Genomic DNA, 23,798 nt, shown 5'->3' with positions numbered 1-23,798 from the left:
ACTACGGTGGAAAACTTGTCTGAAACCCAAAATAACTTCAGAACAATCAGAAGATGGTTACTAATACAAGGAACAGTAACGGTTAAACAAGATAGCCTTGTCAGATGAAATAGTCCAACTTAACCATACTAATTATATAGTAATGAAGAGTGCTGTGCACAGTAATGTGTCAGAGATGGTGTTTAGGATTACTGTTAATTATTGTGTATTCAAAATAAAAAACTGCTTTTGCCTGGAGTCATAATGAACACAGCTTTAAACTACATATTTACATGCACATCACAATCAGTAAATGGTAAAGTCAAGACTGTTTGTAACTTGGAATCTGGTGAGTGTCAGTTACAGCAGAATTTATTTCATGACTATTAAGCCATTTATTTATCATCCTTGCTTATTTAATATATAATGCGTTTCAGAGGCAGTGGTTCAGGATTCTTTGTTTTTTTAAGCCTTACTGTTCTTTGTGCCAGCTATTTGTTTTGTAACAGCAAGTTTCACCAAGAAGACTTTTCCACTATTATCAGGTGCTACAGACACTTCTCAAACATGAAAAAATATGGAAGCAGTTCTGTGTCAGATACCAGACTAACAATGTATGTCAGGGCTATGGGAAATCTGTGAGTGATTTCAACTGCTCTGTGATAACTTTGAATTGCAGGAGTAATCTTCCTGCAGAAGCTTTGTATTTCCAGAGCATTTACAGTGCCTGCAGTGAATAAAATAGATGTTTGAACAAAACTCACTAGTTTCTTCTCATTTACATTGCTCTTTAACCCAAAATAGTGAAAGAATGGTTTAAATGTGAGTGCGTGCAGAATTATAGTCTTCATTTAGTTGCTTTCTGACTGTAAATTTCTTGCAACGTTGATCCTTTCATGGGTTGATTGCATCTTTATATATTTTTATCATTTTCAAACTATTTCATACTTAAAAGGAGGTAGTAGATAGTTCTGTGCACTGGGGCTAAAAGGAATTTCTTTCATATGGGGTAACCAACCTGAGGCGTGCAAGAACGTCTTACCAGACCCACAGTTGTGTGCAGTAGAGCACTGACTTGTAGTAGTACTTGGTTATGCTACTTCTCTTCCTCCTTTGTAAAGAAAAATCTAACAGCTTGCAGTTCCCTCTGCGTGCTCTCTGGCCCTCCAGTGGCCATACAGTAAACAACATACTTGCCTTGATAAAAAGGTTCCACACCTGTGAAAGAAAAGGAGTTTACTTCATTAGCTGGGGTTTACTTACATGCATGTACACTTACAAAAACGTTTACCTGTCTGCCTTATGAGAGGAATTAGTATGCTCCAAGATGATCGCTTTCTTCCCCAGGTCTCAAAGGTGCCTTAGTCTCTATTAGTTGATTCCTGGCCAGGAGAATCTTCAGTACTTAATTTCAAAAAATATAGCTATCCTTTCTGGTTAGATGATCCCTCAGACTGAAGCTGTGTTGCAGGATTACCTGGTTGCTCAGCAGAGTAGCTTTCATACAATCTGAAGAATGATTTAATTCATCTGTACTTAAACAGAAGTTATCCCCAACTCCAATTTCTTAACGTACGCGAGGAAGAAGTCTGCCATCCATTTTTTGAATACCATATTGATGTAGATCTGTCAGAATATCTAGAAGCTGTTTAAAAGCCATTTAATAGAGAAAGTTGCCAGAGAGATGGAGGGTTTAAAAGTGTTGATCTTTTACACAGTGCACCACTTCAAAAGAGAGAGAAGGAATACAGCTTTACTAAAAGTAGTGCTTTTCAGGTCTGTCACATACTTGGAAAAGTTTCTCTCATTTCATACTTGGCTATGAATCATTTGTTCATGTTATAACTATTAATATTAAAAACACAGGCTGAAAACTTGCAGTAGTCTGTTCTGTTGAGCTGTATTCAACATCTTGACTACCATGTAGATGGTCCCTTCAGAATTTGGTTTCTAGCCCTCTGTTTTATTAGACTTACATTTTTATTTATTTTTATATTATACAATCTAAACTTCCCCTGTTTAAGGGGTGACGGGTTAAACCTTAAACAGGGGAAGATTAGATTGGATATAAGGAAGAAGTTCTTTACTGTAAGGTGGTGAGGCACTGGAATGGGTTGCCCAAGGAAGTTGTGAATGCTCCATCCCTGGTGGTGTTCAAGTGTGGGTTGGACAGAGCCTTGGCTGGGATGGTTTAAGTGTGAGGTGCCCCTGCCCGTGGCAGGGGGGTTGGAACTAGATGATGTTAAGGTTCTTTCCAACCCAAACCATTCTATGATTCTACTGAGCTAGTTTCTTGCCTTTTCAAATTCAATTGGAAAGCAAGTGATGGGGCTTTCATTTTAGAAGGTAAACTACCGAAAGCTGTTTGAAGGAAGAAAGTTGGGGTAACAGTTTGCTGGTTTTATTTGACTTAATGTACTATGTTCCAACTGTAGGTGCCTATTCTGTACTGTGGTGCCCTGATATGATGTAAAATTATTTAATTATCCTATAAAAATATAAATTGCCTTTAATGCATCACTGTTCTCAGAATTACTGGTCTGCCAAATGTGTGATGAGTAATGCCTACCTCATAAGAAACTGGAGGGAGAAGCAGTATCTGCTTCTCTAGTTCTCAGATAGTTTGAATTTGTGTGTTCTTGGCTAATTGTTTAGCCTTTCTTCAAAGCAGCAACCTTTTATAGGCAGTATATATTTCAGTTTCTTACACTTTCTCCTAAACCAAAATATGTGCTTTATTTAAATTAGACTTCATTCAGGCATATGTTAATTAATAGATGCGTTTGTCTTTCATAGAGAGACTTCAGTAGATCACATCTGTTTTCGGTCTTTCAGTCAGGCTTGCAAAATGAATAAACCTAACCACTTTATCCACAAGAAGCAGCCAGCTACCCATGGGTATGACTCTACTTTCTTCTGCATGAAGAATTTTTCTTTAGTTGTTCAGATGTTTCTTTTGCTTGGCATTCTCCTCAGAGGATGATCTATCAGATTTAGATGGCTTCCTTGTGAGCTAATGGACAGCACAGGTCCTTGAGATGCAAAAGTGAATTAGATTTCTGTATGTAATAAGGCTGACTGGTATATCCATGGCTGGAAGAAAATCTTGGCAAAACACTTAACTATTGCTAAGATTAATTTCAGGTGTCAGCTACTGTATCTCATTGCTGTCACAGGCTCTCTGTTCTGTCACTCTCCTTAATCTTTAGTTTTTCAGGTAACTGATACTATGCTATTGCCAACCAGTGATTTAAAGACTATTTAGCAACTTCCGGTTTTCTGCAGTGTTATTAAATTGTTGATTTGCCTTTGGGAGATCAGAGAGTCTTACTTGCTCTCACAACACTTGTTCTGCTCCTGCTTTCTTCAGATACCCACTTCAGTGTCCTGCTGCAAGTAACCTGTAAGCATGAGACCTGCTAAACAAACATTTTCTACACTGTTTGCTCTTTGTATTTGTTGATTGTATTACATCAAGCTATAAGCTACAGATCTGTGTTAAATCCATGTGTTCCGTAAAGAATTAGCTTTCCACTGGGTTTTGGTTCTGGTACCAAATGAGAGGATTATTTACATTGTAAAGCAAATATTTCAAAATTCTGAATATTTCTGTAAACTGGATCAGATGCAGCTTGTAAATGAAGCTAAATGCCCAAGTAAGTCAGTTATTCTTGTCTGCATGGAAAAGCAGATCTGGCTTATTTTCTGCATTGAAAGCAATTGTGAGAACAGACTTAAATATTTCTTTAGAACTGAGCCTTTAGTTGCTTTCTGTTAGTGTTTCTAGGAGAAGATCTTGACTACAAATATGTGAAGGGTAGGTGTCAGGATGATGGAGCTAGGCTTTTTTCAGTGATATCCAGTGATAGGACAAGGGGCAATGGGTGTAAACTGGAACATAGGAAGTTCCACGTTAACATCAGGAAGAACTTCTTTACTGTAAGAGTGACAGAGCACTGGAACAGGCTGCCCAGGGGGGTTGTGGAGTCTCCTACACTGGAGATATTCAAGGCCCGCCTGGACAAGTTCCTGTGTGATGTACTGTAGGTTACCCTGCTCTTGCAGGGGGGTTGGACTAGATGATCTTTTTAGGTCCCTTCCAACCCTTGGGATTCTGTGATTCTGTGATTCTTAATGTTGCTTGCACAAGTACCCTAATATAAGCTAAAAATTAATTCTGTGGTCCTTGCTGTGATGTTTTACTTCTCACCTCCCTATAAAGGCAAGTAGAATGGCTTTCTGATTCTACTTGAAGTCATTTCTGCACAAGAAAAGTTTGAGCACAAAGAGCCATCCTTTCTACAAGCCTGCAATAGGACATTTTAAAAGAGGGGCATTTTTCGTAAAGACAGACCTATCTTGCAAGCAGACCTGTGTAAAGTTTTTTTGCCTCTGCTTCAGTTTTATTCCTGGATATAGGGCCTCAAATGGAACAGCTGAGAAACATTTTTGGCTCAGACTATGGAAAGAGGGTTTCCAGGCCAAGTGGTTAATGATTGCACCAAAGTTATTCAAAGTAAGCCTTCATTTGCAGAACTATTAGCTAAATTGGTGACTGAAATGGCATATAGGAATATCCTGCTGTTTGCAGTAAACCAGAAGTTTGCCTAACTTGTGAATTGCCTGATTTTCTGGAGGCTTTCAAATGCATGAGTTTCTCAGAAGAAAACTGTTAAATGGTTCTCAGCAATAGATGGGTTGGAATGAGAAACTGTATCTCCAACTGCTTTTTGTACAGGACTGGAACTCTGTAACTCTGATTTAGCTTACTGGTTTAAAGAGCAGGAGGCAAGATGAAGGTGATTTTTATTCCCACCCCTTTTAACTCCCCCCAGCATTTCATGAGTGTAATTTGAACATTGTCAAAGCCTAGGCAGCAAAAGAGCTTGTAGCTGTTGAATTTGTTCAGGGGGAGTACAGTCTGAAGAGAGAGATTCAGAAGCAAGACTGTGAGGAAGCTGTCTGCTGAGTTTTGAGGATGAGACCAGAAGCTGTGAAGTCAGTGTGTTGGCTGCATGCTGCATACTGCATAAATGTAATTCCTGGAAGAAGGCAAATGAGATTAGAATTTAAAACTACTGAAGTAATCCAGTAGTCCCCCATCTCGGGGAGCTTTTGTACTCTTATAAGAGGTAATAGTAATACTGTGTTCTCAAAAGAACATCTAAGCTGAAGCCTGGAACTTGTTTTTAAGAATTAATTTTTCACAGTCTGGCCTTCTGCTTATGTGGTTTTTTTGTCTGTTTTCTGTGTACTGACCTCATCCTTTCTATTCTTATTTATTTCATAAATGGGATTTCCAAACAAATAAGAGCCCCTAAGCAGAAGGCCTCACCCCTCTGCTCTCATAAGCTGTTTTGTTGAGTGAAGTTATGACTGACATGTTTTTTTCTGTATTAGAAGGACCCCAGGAAGACTTCAGATCTTACTGAACAAGAAAAAATACCCCCCAAAAAACCCAGCTTAAATGGATGAATACTTATCAGACCTGCTTATGTCATAGGACTTAATACCTGATTGAGATTGTACATATGGATTCTTCAGAGATGTATTTCGGCTTTGTTACAATTATTCCATCAGTTCTAGATTTAAGCTAGTATGTTTTCAGCAGAGACTGTATGAGTATTATACGTAGTTATCCCAAGTCTGCTAATCTTGAAACATGAAATTGCTGATGATTACAGGTGTAAACTTACAGGTTGCAGAGTTTATGCTGCACAAAAAGAATTTTTGCCTAAATTACATACAGGAATAGCCCTTAACTTCAGTTCTGGTACTGACTTCTAAATTCAGAACGGGTTTTTTGTTTTGTTTTTGTTTTTTGATAAGGTGGTGTCAATTTTCACCAGTTTTGCCCTTAGACAGGCTCTGGCACTTTGAAAGCCTAAAATGTTGCATTTGAGTTATCAAGTGAAACAACTTTTAAAGTAGTGTCTTTTCTGCTCAGTGCTTGATTGAAAATAGGGGCATGCACACACAGGCTTGGTTCCAGCAGCACTTCTAGGCCAAATAGTATATGAGCACTCTTAAAAACAGTGCTCCTATTTCTCTATAACCCAGAAGTAAGAGAAGAGCATCCCTGTTATGATGTGCTTGCAAGGGCAAATTCACTTAAATGTGTTCAAGTACAAATGTGTTGAAGTAAAAGCAGTCTGAAAAGGGCTTTTCGTAGTCTTAAAAAGGACTTCTAGCAGTCTAAAAAGGACTTTTCCTTCATAGAAACACACATTTCTTTGGATCTCACTAGTGTGAATGAGACATGAAGATGCTTCTCCGTGACTTGCTAGTGTTTCTGGTTGCTCAGATTGCCTCAATGTTCTTGTTTGTGTAGGGAATTAATATGTGAAATTGCTCCATTTATAGGGTATTCCAGTGTGGAGTAATTTTGATTTTGAAATACCTTAATAGTATAAACAAATATTTATATTTTGTATATATATGAGTATCTTAAACTTTCCTAGCCTTGCTGTGGCTTTGGGAATAACAGTTTTAGCATAGATTTGGGAAGGTAAGGCAGGCATAAGCCTGAGTCAGTAAAAGACTGTGGATTTGTTGTTTCCTATTTTATTGGCACAGTAAAATCATAGATTGTCACTGCATATTTTTTGCATGAATCGGGTACCTTCACTTTAGCAAAGAAAATCAGGAAGATGGCACATGGCTATGAGGGCTGACTGTACATTTTTGTACATTTGGAAATACTTTATTTCCTGACTACTTCTGCATATTTTCCAAAATAATTAGGATGGTAAAAACACCAGTTTCAGGCCATGTTGGGATTTTGTGCATGTTCAGTAAGATGTGTAGTAGTTAAGTGTGCAGTTCTGGTGTCCTCAACATAAAAAGGACATGGAACTGTTGGAACATGTCCAGAGGAGGCCACGAGGGTGATCAGGGCACTGGAGAACCTCCTGTATGAAGACAGGCTGAGGAAGTAGGGGCTGTTCAGCCTGGAGAAGAGAAGGCTGCGTGGGGACCTCATAGCAGCCTTCCAGTATCTGAAGGGGGCCTATAGGGATGCTGGGGAGGGACTCTTCATCAGGGACTGTAGTGACAGGGCAAGGGGTAACGGGTTAAAACTTAAACAGGGGAAGTTTAAATTGGATATAAGGAGGAAATTCTTTCCTGTTAGGGTGGTGAGGCACTGGAATGGGTTGCCCAGGGAGGTTGTGAGTGCTCCATCCCTGGCGGTGTTCAAGGCCAGGTTGGATGAAGCCTTGGGTGGGATGGTTTAGTGTGAGGTGTCCCTGCCCATAGCAGGGGGGTTGGAACTAGATGATGTTAAGGTCCTTTCCAACCCTAACTATTCTATCATTCTTCTATGATGAGTTCCTGTGATAACCTGGACCAGTCTGAAATGTAGTAACTTCATAGTGACTGAAATACTACTAGGGGTATATTGCAACTGGGACTAACTTGGTCTGTATAAAAGATAATACATGTTTCAGAGTAAATGGAAATTATTTGGAAGATGTTGAGTTGGGGTGCAGCAACTGTTTTATGGTAGCATTCTTTTGTTAGTTCTTCATACTATGTTTTGCTCTACTTTGAGTGTTAATACTAAATTATACTTTCTGAGCAGTACATGATGTTTTATTGATGTGATTTATACATACAATTGGCTGTAGCAGTCTCCAAGTTTTTTAACTTTTTGAAGGAGAAATCTGTCCAAAGATTTTTCCATATTTTCAGTGGAACTTTTGGGAATTACTGAGCTGCTGCTGCTTGTGTAGATTGTGTTAACTGTAAGCTTGTGTTTAGGTGATGTTAGTTTATATATAATGCAGTAATAAGTAGATCAAAGTAAACAAAAATTTCTTTTTACCAGGGGAACATGAATGTGGCAGCTCTGTTCAAAGAAATCTTACCATCCGGGAGGCAGCTGAATATTTAAAAGTAAGTGAATGAGGTATTTCTTTTAATTGATTGCATATATGAATCGTGTAAGTTTTTCAGTTTGTAAGGCCTGCTTTCATAGCTAATGTATTGACTAAAGTTTGACTTAATCCCATATATTTCCAAATAACATTCAATATTATGTCTTTACAGTTTTTATTTGGGGATGTAGTGAGGTTTTGGGGGACAGGAAAGGTGAAAGAAACTCTTAATTGCAATGGAAATGTAGACAGCAGTGCTTCGATAGTGTGCGGTCTTTTTCCCCTTCAGTTAAAACACCAGGGCATAACTTGGATTGATGTAGGTTGTTGACCAACATGAAAATAATAAGTTTATGAAATTCAGATTTCTAGAAGCTTCTTCAGAAATCAGTATGCTATGTTTTGAGACTTAGTAGAAAAGATACACTCTTCCTTTCTTTGGGAGGAGAAGCAGATGCGTGGATGTGTGCAGTGGGCCTGACAGGCAGCAGCTGTAGGGAGACACCATTCATTGATGCTTTAAATAGAAATGGTCAAAAAAGGCCTTTTTGTTAATTTGATAGGTGTGCAGAATTACAAAATCCCACTCTCTGCTGTCATTCCCCTGTCTCACTCCCCAAATAAAACATGACTCTTGCCTTGTCTTGACAGCTGTAGGGTTTATTTTAACCCACATTGGGGTACCCTTCAGTGGAAAACTACTTGAAGCTTTTAAAAGGCTGAGAGTGTAAAATTTCTTTGATTGCATGGGGCAGGGAAGAATAAGTTGACATGACTTTTAATGTAAAAATATATAGAACTTTTACATTTTGGCAAATGTATACATAGCAGGCAAAAAGGGGCAATGTTTAGAACATCCTGAAGCAGCTGTTAATGTGGCTTAGGGTTTGGCAATGATACTCGATATCTGTTAAAACCAGTGCATCGGGAGGATAGATTGGAAGATACCAAGTTGAAGCCAGATAACTGATGGGCTGTCACATACCTATCTATTGTACTGAAAGCATGATAGTTTTTATAACAACAGTTTTAGCTCTGGTAAGCTCAAATTTCACATGAAAATTTGTCATTTTGAGAGTAAAACAGTAAACAGTTACTGATTGTTTTTTTTTTTTTAAAGTGCTTATTTAATTCTAGGGCAGTTAACACTTTGTGAGGTTCAAAGGGAAAATAGAAATCTTCTTGGAGAGTTATAATTTCAAGTTCAATAGTAACTTCCGTTTTTGCTTTTCTTTGTCTGCAAAAGAGCATGCAAGGCAAACTGTGGAGACAGCTTTAGCTCAGCAATGAATGTTCTCCTGTGATAGCTGGCATCCACTAATTTAGAAAAGTCCATTTATATATAGTTCTATCGGTTCTTGAGCTACGAAGTGCTGGTCTGTTTGCAAAGTAGCAGCTGAATTGTGTTTTCCTCAAGCTTCTTAAAATAAACAGAAAGACCTGAACTGCTTTTACAGGACCCATTTTCAACTGGGTTTGTAACTAGCTTAAGTTTCAATAGTAAAGTAGACTTTCAGTGAGCACCGCCTAGTGGCTGTATATTTTTCTTCTTCTTGCTGCAGGTCAGACTTGTTAATAAACAGTGAATGTGGCTTGAATTTTCTAATAGTCCTTAATCTGAGGAATGCTAGCAAGTCTGATAACCACTTATAGCGTTAGGTAGATTCAGTTTGTGTGGCGAACATGCAAAGTCTGAAGAATCAAGAAGAAAACCATATAGTTTTGGGTACTCATCTGTGTAGTATCTGGATTTTATTGTGGCATAATAACTTTCTGGTTATTTACTAAATTACTCTTATTTGGCTTCTAACAGAATTTAGATCCAGAATATGAAAGTGTACTTAACACAGCATTACAATGGATCTTGAATAGCGGGGAAGATGTTGGCATAAAGTAAGTGGTCTTTATTTCTTAACTTAATTTCTTCTTAACTTAATACTGAGTGTATCCTTTCTCATAAATACTGCATATTTTTGCCTAGGTGTCTCAGCAATGACCCTAATGAGAGGGACGTAACTAATGTGACAGATGTGAAGTATTTGGAATCCACTAGTCCAAAGATGTCTTTCAGGTGTCGTTTTCGACGAGCATTTGTGAACGTAACTCACAGGTTGTCCATATTGCTTTTGGGTAAGTTAGTAAAAAAATAATCTATTTTTTTTTCTTTTAACTTGTGTTAAAAGAAAGTAAGTGCACAGAGAAAAGTAAACAGCATATTTAAAAGTTTTTATTCAACCGCAGAACTCGGAGTTCTATCAGCACCTTGGTTATAGTGCAGTTTGTGCTTCTGTTGCACCACTGTGTTTTCACATCGATTGCTATCATCTGCTGCTGCTGTCAACTGGATGTATTCATGCTTTGGCAGCACTCTTTTCCCTGCCAAAGCGATATCTTGTGAGTTTCAAAAGTTGCAGGTTGAACTGATCTGAAAAAGCAAAATGCTCAGTAAAAAGACATGATAACCTTAATTTTGAGGATATTTCACTATCATTCCAGGAATTTTAGAAACATAACTACAGAAAAGATAATTTTTATAGTGTCAGGAGAAGTTGGATACCCAACATGATTGTCACCACAACTTCTTGTGTCTAAAACTATGTTGTAAAAATGTATTTGCTCCTTCAGTAAAACTGACTCATTTAGGTTTTGATAGTTAAGATTCAAATTCTTTCAAGTTTATTTAATTCTTAACCATAGTGAAAACTATGTAGCATAAACATGATACCGCTGAGTGCAGACACTTCACTTCTTTCCATGTGGCTGGTTAGAAATACTGAAGATGCAGAGTTCATCTCATACACCTATTGAATATCTAATAAATTGTTTATCCCTGTACCCTAACAGTCTCGTGCTTACGAGAAGAAAACCTGAAACCTCCTTCAGTAGCCTTTTGATGAACCAAAAGAATCGGAGGCAAACTGTCCCAGATTGCTGTGTTTCTGATAATAGTCAATATGAGGGTTGAACTGGGATGTGGAGATGAAACTCTGTATCCAAGTCAACCACTGGTCTCATCAGTCATGCTGAGCAATTGCTGCATATCTCAACTTACTTATCTGTAATGGTGGTCAATTTGAAGCACCTTTTAAAAAATAAAGCATAGCATAAAAGTTAAATGTATTGTCGTTAACACTGATGTTGGCCTGAAATGGTGTCCCTCAGTCTCTTTGATATACCAGTTAATGTTGTCTTGTGATCACTGGCATACAAAACAAACTGCGTAACTGTAATTTGTGTATATGTGTGTCGAGGCTTTTTTAATTGTTAAGAGATCCTGAATGTAGTGTAGACTGTTAAGTAACAATGTTCTAGTACTATTTAAAGAGTATTATACATCTTAATGCAGGTGTAGCAGTGGTCTGGGGAGTCCTGCACTACATGAAATACCGTTGGGCAAAAGAAGAAGAAGAAACGAGGCAGATGTATGATATGGTGGTGAAAATAATAGGTATGGCTTCTTAAGTCACATCTGATATAATCTATATCAGCTCTGTATAATCTTTCAAAGTACTGCCATTAATTCAGTTGCGGTTGCTTCCTGTTTAGTTGTTGGTTATCACGCTGTTAGATTTCTTGGTCAAATGTGTGGTTCATGTTTTAGTTTCTCTTTTTTTTTTTTTTTTAAATCATCCTTTAAACTTAATCAAAGCTTTTGGTATAACAATTGTAATTTGTGTCCAATATGGCTATAATAAATTCCTATTGACTTGGTTGTATTTTATCTTACCATTAAAACCAAATAAAAATGCAGTGACTAGAAGCATGGTGACATGTTGCTTTTTTTTAGATCTCTTTTTCAGCTGTCTTTTGGCTAAAATATCCAGTCCTAAAGAATGTGTTAGCTTTAATGGCTTTTCAGAGAAAAAACAGCTTTTTAATTAGTCACTTTGAGCAGAAATTACTTTTCTAAAATAGACTGCATAATTGAGTTCTGAAATTCTGCCTTTCTGCTTGGAGCCACAATGTTTTCAGTTGTTTGTAGGGTTTTCTTTCTGGTTTGGGCTGCATTGTTACTTAAATTGTCTTATTACTTTCACCTATAGCAATCATCATAAATATAGAGATGGTAGAGAAATTGGAGCTGTTTTCCTGTTTTTTACCATTTTCTACCTTTTTTGTTTGCAAATGAATTTTTTGGGGGGAAGGAAAGTGCCTTATTTTCAAAGATGGCTGTCTTTGGCAACAGGTAAAAGTACCAATCAAGACTAACTGCAAGAACTCTTTTTCCTTTATTCTAAAGTTATTTAGGGTACTTGGAGGTACTGTAGGTGGTTAGTTTTTTCTTGATTTGTGTTCAGCATGGTTAAGAGGAAAAATGCTTCAAAAGGCCAAAAACAACTACTGAAATTGTGAGGGTCTTCAGAGTAGCTGTTTGTTGCCAGAATTGATATTTTTCTTAATATTTGCATGAACTGCATAGTTACCTGTTTTTCTTTTGGTGTCCTCAGGTGTTCTAAGAAGTCACAGTGAGGCATGTTCTGAAAATAAAGACTTGCAGCCTTACATGCCTATTTTACATGTGCATGATTCTCTAATACCGCCTCAGGACAGGTATGTTCTCACTAGAAGTACTGAATTTCCTTTAAGTAAGGAAAAATAGTAAAAATAAATTGGTCATTTAATTTAATTTCAGTAGGTTGCATACTGTAACGTCTTGGAGATTCTTATTGACACAAGTATGTGTGGGGAAAACATTGGATTTCTGTTACGTGCTGGATGTCAGCTCTGCAGATTCTTATAATTCTGACATTGTAATTCTTGTTTTGATTTTTAAGGAGGAAAATGAGGAAAGTCTGGAATAGAGCAGTTGACTTTCTTGCAGCAAATGAATCTAGAGTTCGCACAGAGACACGAAGAATAGGTGGTGCCGAGTTTTTGGTTTGGAAATGGATGCAACCTTCTGCAGTTTGCGACAAAATCTTAGTTATACCATCGAAAGTGTGGCAAGGCCAAGGTACTGAAGTTTACTTACATTTTGCAAATACAGTTGTTCTAATTTCTGCATCATACTGGTATTTTGTTGCTTGAAGATGAAAGACTTGTATTCTCTCACACCTTTAAGTACTATGAACTGTCAGTGCTATTTCTCTATTATCTTGTCCAGTAGACTGTGCATTCAGTCTGCCCTGTTTTCAAGCAAAATGAGCTTTTTCTGTTACAGCTGCTGGAGAAATACAGCAGAGGGCTTGTAACCAAAGTGAGTTGCTTGTTCCTTTTATGAATTAGAAAAAAAAATAAAATACTCTTTACTTGGTCAAATTCTGACATCCCTTATGCTTACTGGAAGTAATGTTATTGGTTGTATCTGACAGCAGGTAAATTGGAGCTTGTAGACTTGAGTTTCCTGCTGTTACCATTGAGGTACTTAAAGACAGAGTTTGGAGGAAGAGATGTTTGTTTATTTGGAAAGGGAAACTGCTGGGACAAATTACTCCAGTCAGCAGAATGTGGATTTTTAGTATCTCCTAGTAGTGCTCCCTTTCTGTTAGAAATGGTTTTCTCTACTGTGTTTTGTATTTGAAGCTCTGTGGTGCAGCAAAGCATTCTTTAATGGAGGAAGTTGTTGTCATACATAGATTTTGCAGTGGATGGAGCAAAGTGGCAAGAACCCACTGGGTTTACAGTTGTCTGTCATCAGTGATCCTAGTTCTTAGGGTTTTTTGGGTGGGTTCATATTTTTGTCAATGAAACATGACATGAATGGTCATGTCTACTAGTGTCTTGAGTGTGAAGGTAAATGTTTAAAGTGAAATTTTAACTGCCAGTTGTTTACATGTTGTGACTATCTTAAAGAGTCAGTCTTGCCTTACTTTGTTCTATAGTGCTGTATTCTCTCCAGTGGGACTGAAATAAATGCTGTGGAACATCCTAGTATGTAAACTCACTGGCTTATTTTGATGGTGAGGGAGGAGAGAGCGGGTGCTTCTTCAGTTTAGTTCAACTTTAAGTCAAATGTTATCAAGGTTGTACCGTGCGTTATTTCTGTGGCATTGTATGAGATGCTGAAAAAAGCCTAGTTAAAACAGACTTTCTGCCCTCCTTAGTCCCACTTAAAGTAAAAATTCCCACTGGCAAGTAATTGCACTCTCATCTATGTTCTTGAGTATTCTAATGTTGGTTTAAGTAATGCAAGTAGTAACAGGCTCTCTTCTTTTGCTTTTTACTGGCAAACATTTTTATTTGTAAGAAACCATGTTTTTATTGTTTCCTGTAAAAGAAGGTACATTCTAAAGTAGCTCCTTTCAATGTGATTATTTCCTTTCCGAAGACAGAAAGAGCTTCTTTGTGGCCTGGAACACTTAACGCTGTAGCAAACTTGATCACCTGAGTAAAAGTACTGCTAATGTTTTGGTTTTGTCCCGGGCCAGTTGCATGTTTTCATAAGTTCTGTGTATGCTTTCTGCCTGTGGGTCTTTGTGTTTCTGTAAGTGTAAAGTAAAACTGAACAATGCTGTCTGTCAACTTGAAAAGCCAAACATTTCGAGTTATTTGCAGATAGTTGGTATGTTATAGGATGAGGGTCTTAGTGTTGTTGGGTCCAGTTTCCTTCTTGTCTGTGCAAAATGTTATGTTGGGTTATCATTATATACTTTTCAGTTACACTACTGGTTTTAGCATTATGTTGCTCATTTTAAATCATTCATTGGAAATGAAGGCTCCTTTTTAAAATACCTTGTGAATACTACTGTAGGCTTGAGGTTCTTGAAGACAGTCATTGTCTTGCAGTAGTAGTAATGTGGCATTCTGCTGTGACAACTATGTTACGTGATTTCAGTTTCTGAAAATTTTAGTAAGATATGAATAGTAACTTTATCACAAGAATTGCAGAGCTTTTTCTTTCTAGGATATTCTCCATTAGGGATGTGCAGTGCAGAAATGGTGGGTTTCATCCACAGCTGCCTCTGTTCCAGCTCTGTAATACTGTCATGATAGACTTTCAAATGCTTAAATTGAACATAGCTTCTGCAAGCTAGGTACATTATAAAGCTGAATCTTCTATGTAGTTTATTGTTTAATACAGGCTGTAAAACATGATCATTCCAGTTCTGATTTACTACTCATTTGCTCTCAGTTTTTCTTGTCCTGTTTTACTGCAGTATAAATCACTCCATAACCTTCTGTCCTGTGTTAGAAGTCACAGGATTTTCCTGGGTTTTCCTTGGTTTGGAAGACTTTAGTGTGTGATAGGTCAGGTGCTGCTTGGCTACATGGAATTCAAGGCTCTCTGCAAAGCAGTGGTTTCCAAAACTTCCTAGAAAGACAGCTCCTGCAGCTACTATTAGGTACCATCTGAATCTGAGAATCTGATACCTACTGTAGATCATTGTGAATGTGGACAGAATAGTGTACCTCTCAGCTGTGGCTTTTAGCTGTGTGTTGCCTAGAGTATGTACTTAAGAATCTAGGCTTTCTCTGGAATAGGATATATTAACATCTATCCTGTTTCATTCAGTTCTTTTAATAGCAACTTCCCTAGTTTTCTTGTTATGTTTGTAGTTCAGCAAAGATCTTTGAAGAACTGAAAATGCCTACTTTACCTCTAATAGAGGGGCATGGAAATAGGGGTGGCTGAAATGACAGGTCATTTGGGCTCTGTACATCTTGGTAGTCAGCAGGCAAAGGCTTTTTTCACATGCAAAGGGTCTTTCTGTTTTGTGTTCCTTGTATAAGTCTTGTACTTTTTGCACAGCTGTTTCTTTCCTGCTGTTAGGGGTTCTGTATGTATGTGTCACTTATTTAATTTTTTGAAGTATAAATCAGTGTTCATTGTTCAGTTTTGATGTTTGAATATAAAACTTCATAAATCTAACTACTCCTCAAGAGTGCTAGGGCCTGAACAAACTCGGTACATATAAAATCAGATTGAATTCTGGGCTTTTAATCTTGTGAATAGATTTCAAGGTCACAATTTTTTTAAGCTGAGATCTGATAGTGCTCTGTGGCAGATCACAATGCCGAGAGTATGTGCAATTGAAGAAGAGAGCCTCTTGACCCGTCAGTGTGTACTAGGATATTGGTAGATGACAGCATGCATTTTAAATAGGGGACCTATAGCATGCATGATGATCTAGGCTGTACTGCCTGTTAGCATCTAGACTTCAGTCATCACTGTGGCATTTTGTCCAGTATTTCAGAACACATCCTGTGTTTTGACAGACAGTTTGGGATTTATTTTCTTCTGAGCTGGGCCACAATAAAATCTGGCGCACTTCTTTTGAAATGCTACCCACTGCATACAGCAGATATATCTGTCAAAAGAAGAGAAAGGTAGGATGATGGACAAATGTGACTGTTTTGAAGCAGCTGACAAGGTAATTGTCAACTGAAAACAGTCTTGATCATGCTAAAGTGTAATTAAATCAATGGAGTAGAAAACAAATGTGTTCAGTTCGCTTTTGAAAGAACAGATACCATTGTCCTGTCATGCCTCTCATAACTGGAGCACTAAAGAAAAGTATGTAGGCAGAGCTCCGACATAGCTAAAGTTCCTTGACAGCTCTGGAGATGAGATAAAGAGGTTCTCTGAAGTACCACATCGAGGGTGATATTTCATCCTGCAGCATGGAAGATAAGCTGGTACCTTGTGTGACTGATACCCCTCCTCTGTAGCTTGTAGGAATATAATCCTTTCTCCATGTGAAAAAAAAACCCAAAACCAAAACAAAGGCAAACCCCAAACCAACCAAACAAAACAACAAACCAAAACCAACAATAACAAAAAAACCCAACCCTAAACCAACTCTGTTCTTAACTATTGCAAGAAAATTCTGTATTTTCTGGTGGTTGTAAAATGCTGTATCCATGCTATGCTGGTCTTCTATAGCTGAAATTAACTGTATTAAAGCCCAATCAAGTATACTCTTCTCTCTTAATAACATTTAGTAGTTTTTATTTCAGTATATTTCTTGTTTACTGGTGAGCCTGGTTTTGCATTATGCACTTTAACACAACTCTTTAATTATTTTTTTGTTCTTGCTTTTGATAAGAGGGGTTAGTAATTAAATAAATTATAATGATCTGTGGCTTAGCATGAATAAAGCTGTTCTTGAGACACATGGCTACCTATACTTGATGCAAGTCTTCAACCTTATACATCTAAACATGTAGGCTGTCTAATAACCCATTGTGGTGATACTGGGGAATCCCGTTAGCAACAGTACAGTATTAATTCAAGAGGTATAGGAAGCTGTACTACAGTTTCTTAGATGTTCATTTTGAAGTGTGTGCAGAAGCCACTTTCATCATAGACATATTCCAGTCACAGTGATAAAGAGCTTGAAAGCACATGCTTTTTAGCTGCTGCTGTTGTTTGAATCTGGAATGATACAGTCATCTCCGGTTTAAGATAATAAACTAAAGTACATTATGATTGAAATACAAAGTGACTTCCTTTTCTTGAAGGTGCTTGCTAGTCCCCAAGGGGCATTTATGAAAGGCCTAAGAAGTTTCTTGTCAGTGACTTGTTGCAAAGTTGTGCTTCTGCTTTCCTATTTCATCTCCACCTTTTTACCCTCATCTTGGGAGTCTTGCCCTCAAGACCTGCTTAGGAAAAGAAATAGCAGGTAAAGTGCTTAGTTAATGATGGTGTAGCTTAGACTGTTGTTCCACAAGAACATCTGCTTATGCACTTACTGTGAGGAGAATATTTTGTATGCTCCATACCAGTGTAAGTTTTCAAATAATCAGTATTGAAATCTGAATAGGCTTGTGTTGTAAACTTGCCCTTTTGGGAGGAAGGGGAGAATTAATTGCTACAGATGGGCAGGGAAGCTGAAGAGACACCCATTAGCTATGGTATTTTGAATTTTGCTGTGTAGGTACAGCATTATTTTAAACTTGTCTGTGTCTTCCTTGGCCTCCGTTTGTGGTCCCAGTTCTGGTATGCATTTTAATGCTTATTCCTGTGCTAGCATTAATTTTGTGCCTTACTGATTTCTGTGGCCATTTTTTCCCCCCTCTACATGAAAAGCTCCCTCCAAGTTGCAAAACTTTCTCTTAATTTACCGTGACTTTGAAACATTTTTTGTGAAAAAGCAGAGTTCATCTTTATTTTTATATGCTGCCCTGCTCTGGGCACACTTGCTCTATGAGTATAATGTTCCATTAAGTTGGTGGCAGATTGGTTTTGTGCTGGTAGTATGTTCTGGCTGAAGTCATCTCTGCAGACACCTGAGGTCTTATAAACAGGACATCAAGGTTATTAGAAATTGGATCAGGCAAAGCTCAGTGATGTAGCTGGAATTCATAAACAGCTTGCAGAAATGTTGATCCTCTGGGCCAAGAGTCTCTGCAAATAACTTCCCCATTCTCTTCATCCTTGGGTTAAAACCATGTGCTGAATAAACCTAGCTATTAACAATCAGCACATAATTTCCTCAACCCCACACCTTTTCAGGTCCAGGTCCATGACTAGGCTACCCCAGATCACCTTCTCCAGCATGGTGTGGTGCCCCAGTGTACAATATGCTGGTGACATTTCACCCCCCCTTGATCTGCTGGAGCCAACCTACATGAGTGAGGTAAGTCCATTTATTTTTCAATGTTGCTTAGTTCTGTAAAGTTTTTATTGTATACCCTATGTGTAATTTTTAATCAAGGGCAAAAAACTTTACAAAACCATGTGCTATTGAAAAAGGACTTTTTCCTTAAACTATAGGGAGCTCAGAGATAGATGCAGTGTCACCAGCATATTTAGAAAGCTATTCATTCTTAAGGAAAACCAGGCAGTTATTACAGGTATTGGTGACTTGGACTCTGTATATTCTAATAACTTCCCCAAATAACTAAAAATGTTGTTATGGTAGGTCCCGTATTAGATTGGAGGTCACTTTTTCTAATTTCTAGTTGGTAATTGTATTTTTTTTTTTCCTCTTGGATCTTTACATAAAGAGTGAGTTTGTCTATGCCATATCTGCAGGTAGTTTTCTCTTGGTTAGTGCTTGTCTATCACACGCTGGGTCTTCCACGTGACTGAATTTCTTGTACATGACGTGGTTTTTGTTCTGGTGACATACAGAAGAGCATTCGTGTATTTTGGACATGCTTGCAAGATTTTCTGTTAAGAGGTCAGCAGTAAGGAGGACAGACTTGTAGTGACATCTGTCCAAAAGTGAGACTTCTAACACTTGCCGTGTAACATCTTGAATGTCAAACTTTTCCAATGTAGGGATTACAAAGCAGAAGCATTAGCATCATTTTGCAGCATCATTTTTCTTATTGAGGTTTTTAATCTTATGTTTGAACTCTTGAATCTATTAATCTCAAGTCATCAAAGGAAAACTTCCTTCAAGCCTTGAAAGCTGTTTTACCAGCTTATCCCCTTCCATTTCTGTTGCTGCTTTGTTGGCCTTTCTCAAGGCATGCAACTACCTTACCTGTATCTGAAGGGCTCCTTTATTCGTCATCTGGTGGTGCAGTCTGTTGAAACTCCTACAAGTAGAAGACTTTAGAGAAGTTTTGTTTTAGAACTTCAGAATGTATTTCATGGGATTGTTCAGCTTTGAAAGCATTACTGTTATTTGTAACTCCCATTTTTCTTCTTACATCTGTTTCATTTCAAATTTCTGCAAGCTTTTGATCACGTGTGTAGACCATTTAGGGTTACAAAAGCTCCATCCTTGTAGAGTGCTCTTTGACAGCTGTTACTGCAACACAGATGCAATACAAGATTCACCTAAATGTCACCCTACTTCTTAGTCAGATGGGCAGAAATTGCCTCAGACGTGGAAGAAACGAAAATTCATCAGGGAGTTAAAATGGAATGGTTAACCTGTAGCTCTTAAAATTGACTCCAGATGTTAAGAATATTTGTATTTTCATGGAGATGTAACGCAAATACTTTCTCTTCAACTATATGGTATTTTTTAAAAATATCCTGATTTCTTCCATGTACTGTGGCCTGGACATAAGAGGGTGCATTTTCTTTTTAAATGTAGAAGTTGTAAACCCAAAAAAGTCAGTTAAGTATGGTACTTTTTCGTCAGCGCAATAGAAGACTATGGGAAACTTGATTTGCTTGACTCTTTCATATATGAAAAAGCAAGTATTATTCTTAGCAAAACCAGCAGGGTATTAATGTCTAAAGTTGACTCTTGTTAACTAGATGGTATTATGACTGTCAATACTATTAAATTTGTTTTTCTTTGTAGCATTCCATCTAGATAGAAGAAATTCACCACCAAACAGTTTGACACCATGTCTAAAGATCCGCAATATGTTTGATCCAGTTATGTAAGTAAATCCAGTTACCTGTCTGTATTTCTGCATTCATTTGGAAGGGTCTGTGTCTATTCTGAGAGGGGTTTGGAAGAAGTGAGTAAACATAAATACCCTGAAAGAAGCAAATAGGTTGTACCAAAAAAACCCCAAAACAACCCAAATAACTCTTCCTCTTAATATCTGGGAGGTGTCTTTCATCCTTCATTGTCTTGCTTTTGTGTCTTTGGGTCACTTGAAGTCTGGCATTTAGTCAAACTGCTTGGAGCAACAACTGATCTTTCTCCATTAGTTAACTTTGTAAACGTTCAGTTATACCAGCTGACAGGGGAGACTCCTGTGGCCTAAAAACAGACTGTAAGTTTCTGAAGTATTGCTAAGTATTCTGGAGTATTTGTAGTGTTTTAAAGCTTCATCCACTCACTGTCCTGTTATATCCCTACTGGCTGTGGACTAGATCATGTTAGGACTTGGGACTAGCTAATAATTTTTAATCCTTTAAAGCCTGGTTTGTCCAGTGCGAAGAGACAAAGGGACTTGACTCCTCGGAAATAATTTCCTTCCCTGATCTGACTATATAAGGGGAAAATGCTGTACTGTCTTGCAGAGTAAAAGTGAGAAACTGTCGGACTGAAGAATATGAGAAGTTGAGTGGAAAATAAAAGCTATTGCTACGAATAGGGAGTAAAAGGAAGTAGGAGGAGACACAAGTGATTGCAAAGTTTGCATGTATTTCTTCATCACTTTCACTTCAGTTTCTAGCTACACTTGATTACTTTAGTTCCTCGCCTTATTAACTAGAAAGCTGATTGCTAAGTTGGCTGAGGACATTGTGGACCGCAACTGTGGCTTCTTTCATAACTTACAGGCTGCAGTAGGGTGAGCAAGACTGAAACTTTAGGCATTGTGCTGGAGGCCAACTGACCCTCCTGTAGGAGAATGAAATAAAAGATAAGATTTGCTCAGAATTCTGGGTGCGATTAATGTCCTTATTGTCTTTGCTACAAAGGAGGCTTCATGAGCTCTATTGGTTAGTCTGAGTAGTACTGGAATAAATCCATTCCTGAAACTTCACTGTAATACTTACTGGCATGCTGGATTGGTTACCTTCTTGTTTCAAAATGTTAGCTGTTCACAATGGCTGTTGTTAATGGCTGTTGTGGAACTAGTAACTGAGGTGTTATTTTTTGTCACGGCAATCTCACTTTACAGGTTTTATCTTTGCTGTGAACTTCAGTGTTTTTCAGTCCTGATGCAGTCTATGCCCAGCAAGTGCATTAAAAAGAAAAGAATCATTATAGACTAAGATTTGTTCTCTTTTGACACTTCTCTGTAGTGTCTATGTCCAATTAGCTATTTTGAAGCTTCTAATACATTCACTTTTTGTAGACCTTTTCTTTTGGAAGTTGACCTAGGTCTGTTATTGGACTGCTGAATTACAGTTGTAGGTGGGATATTTCATCCAATTCCATATTGCATCCCCTAGCCCATTCCTCTTCCAAGAACTGTCTTGCAGAGGACTGGTGCTTAAGGAAGTACTTTTTATCAAAATCTTGGGAGTAATCTTTAAAAAACCAACCAAAACCCCTAAATAAATGAACACAAAACCCCACCATCCAAAACCCTCAGTGCAAGACAAACTACTTTATTGAATTGCTTATGTCAAAAGAGGAAGGAGATTTATGTTCCGGTCCCAGATCTGGAAGGAATGAACACAATCACTGATGACCTGAAATGCAGAATGTACCAGTAATGTGATTAGATTGCCAAATACCGTTTTGACATTTACCGCAGGGGCAAGCTATGTTTAACAAAATCATTTTTTAGCTGCTATTTCAGTCAAACTATTGTATACTAACAGTAAATGACTAAGTACTTTTCAACAATATGCCAATAGCTGGTAAAAGCAGCCATCTGTAATAGAGGGCTTTTCTCTTGACCTGAGAATTGTCTGGGGAATACACCAGTTAATTTGTATTAGTGCTAACAGAGTAAATAATCTTTCTGCTGCCAGAAGTCAGAACATTTACCTGACGATTATGAACCCTCAGGCCACAGCAGCAGACTTAAGTTGGGGCATATGTTCTAGGCATTTACTATGCCATACACAAACCTGGTTTTTAAAATACCAATCTTAATCATTTGGATAAGCCCATTTTAGTGTTTCTGCATGTACCACTGAAGTCTTTACTAAAGAATGGTTCATAAAGCATGGGTAGCATTCCTGCAAGACTCATTGACAGCTAACGGACCATACATGTTCGGGATCAGGGAAGGACAAGTCACTCTCATTAGGAGCCTGTTTCGTTATGGGAAATCACAGTTAGTTAATAACTCATAATGTTACATGTCCCAGGTCTGCAAAACACCCAGAAGCAAACTAGATTTAGAATACCCTTCTACTTGATTTGCAAACAGGAAATGAGCACTTAGGGGCAATGCAATGACTTCAGTGTTTTGGAAGAGTGCACAGCCAAGACAATTGCTTTTAACAAAATGATCTCTACTTACTATAGCGGGCTTGCTGCTGCTGACAGCATGCTTCTCAAACTGTGGACATGAGTCCTGGGCTGGGAGGGAATCCACCGAAGTAAAGATTTCATAGAATTGTAGAATAGTTTAGGTTGGAGGGGACCTGTAAAGGTCTTGGCTTTTGCAACTTGGAATGACTTAATTTCCCTAACATCCGGTGCACGGCATGTTATTTAGAGAATACTGTTGTTCACCCAGTCAGAGCAGGGGAAGGCGACTTGTATAATCCCTTCATTTTAAGCTACCTAGTAAAAAACAAAACACTTCTTTCTTCCAACCTGAGTAGGAATCATCTTCTAACTTTTGTAGGCTTTTAAATTGTGTTTCCCACTGGAAAGTCTCTCTTCCACTAGGACCTTCATTTGGATCTTCTTTGCACCCTTGTGTCCCTTTTCCACATGTTTTCCTTGTTTATATATGATCTGCCTTTGTAAGGGGCATCAACTGGAAAGTCCGATCCTCTGACCAGTCAAGGTCAAATGACAGAAACAAATCCGACATTCCTTGTTGCCAGAGTCCCTCACTTGTTGTGTTAGTGTCCTGCTTGACAGATTCAGGTAACATCCCATACTAATTAACCTCCCTGTGTACATTCCATCCCCCGCCACATTCTTTTTCATGAATTAGGAGGAAAGAAAATGAAATATTTCAAGAATTTTTGGCGCTATGTAGAGAAAAGTCTTTAAAACGACCCAAAGCTCTTGATAGTATTATTGAAAGAATAAGTTCGTTGTTTTTTGTGTAAAGACTATTCAGGAAGGCTTAAAGGCGTATTAAGGCTGTTGAAATTGTTCTTTCTCTGCTTAGATTTATTAGGATGAGAGTTCCCTGCAGTACCTTCACAAAAATACATGGACTTGTGTCTTTTGTAATGATGTACCTGAAGACTGATTGACAATATTGTGAAAAGCCCCAAAAATCAGCATCTGATTTTTAACAACTTCTATTTCTGGATTGTCTAGGTTGACATATTCTATCAGTACCCTATGGGACAAATGCAATTTGATGCTTTGTTTGGGATAGTGAATAGCTATTTCAGTGATGAACAGTGCATGAATAGCTGAAAAGCTCTGTCAGCCTGCTGAAGCCTGACGCGTCATGTTGCTTCTGTGACTGCTGGTAAAGGTGATACAGTAAAGGGGGAGAGGCCTTTATGCTGTTGTCTTCCCTTGCTCTTCTTCCATTGCAGTAGGA

At 38.0% G+C, this 23,798-nt stretch overlaps 1 protein-coding gene across 1 annotated transcript in view; it reads left to right on the top strand.

Moving 5' to 3' along the window:
- The window catches only part of LEMD3 (LEM domain containing 3), a 51,987-nt gene that overhangs the window by 25,080 nt on the left and 3,109 nt on the right, over positions 1-23,798 (top strand). Inside the window, exons 4-10 of the mRNA XM_065681130.1 lie at positions 7,808-7,875; positions 9,670-9,749; positions 9,838-9,986; positions 11,203-11,304; positions 12,305-12,407; positions 12,632-12,810; positions 20,006-20,087. Of these exons, the coding sequence (XP_065537202.1) occupies positions 7,808-7,875; positions 9,670-9,749; positions 9,838-9,986; positions 11,203-11,304; positions 12,305-12,407; positions 12,632-12,810; positions 20,006-20,087 (763 nt within the window). The remainder of the gene's footprint in view (positions 1-7,807; positions 7,876-9,669; positions 9,750-9,837; positions 9,987-11,202; positions 11,305-12,304; positions 12,408-12,631; positions 12,811-20,005; positions 20,088-23,798) is intronic.

Source organism: Lathamus discolor, chromosome 1 (genome assembly GCF_037157495.1).
Source record: "Lathamus discolor isolate bLatDis1 chromosome 1, bLatDis1.hap1, whole genome shotgun sequence".
Classification (NCBI taxonomy): Eukaryota; Metazoa; Chordata; class Aves; order Psittaciformes; family Psittacidae; genus Lathamus; species Lathamus discolor.
Note: the sequence above shows the minus strand (reverse complement) of the source record. Positions and strands in the feature narration are given on the sequence as shown.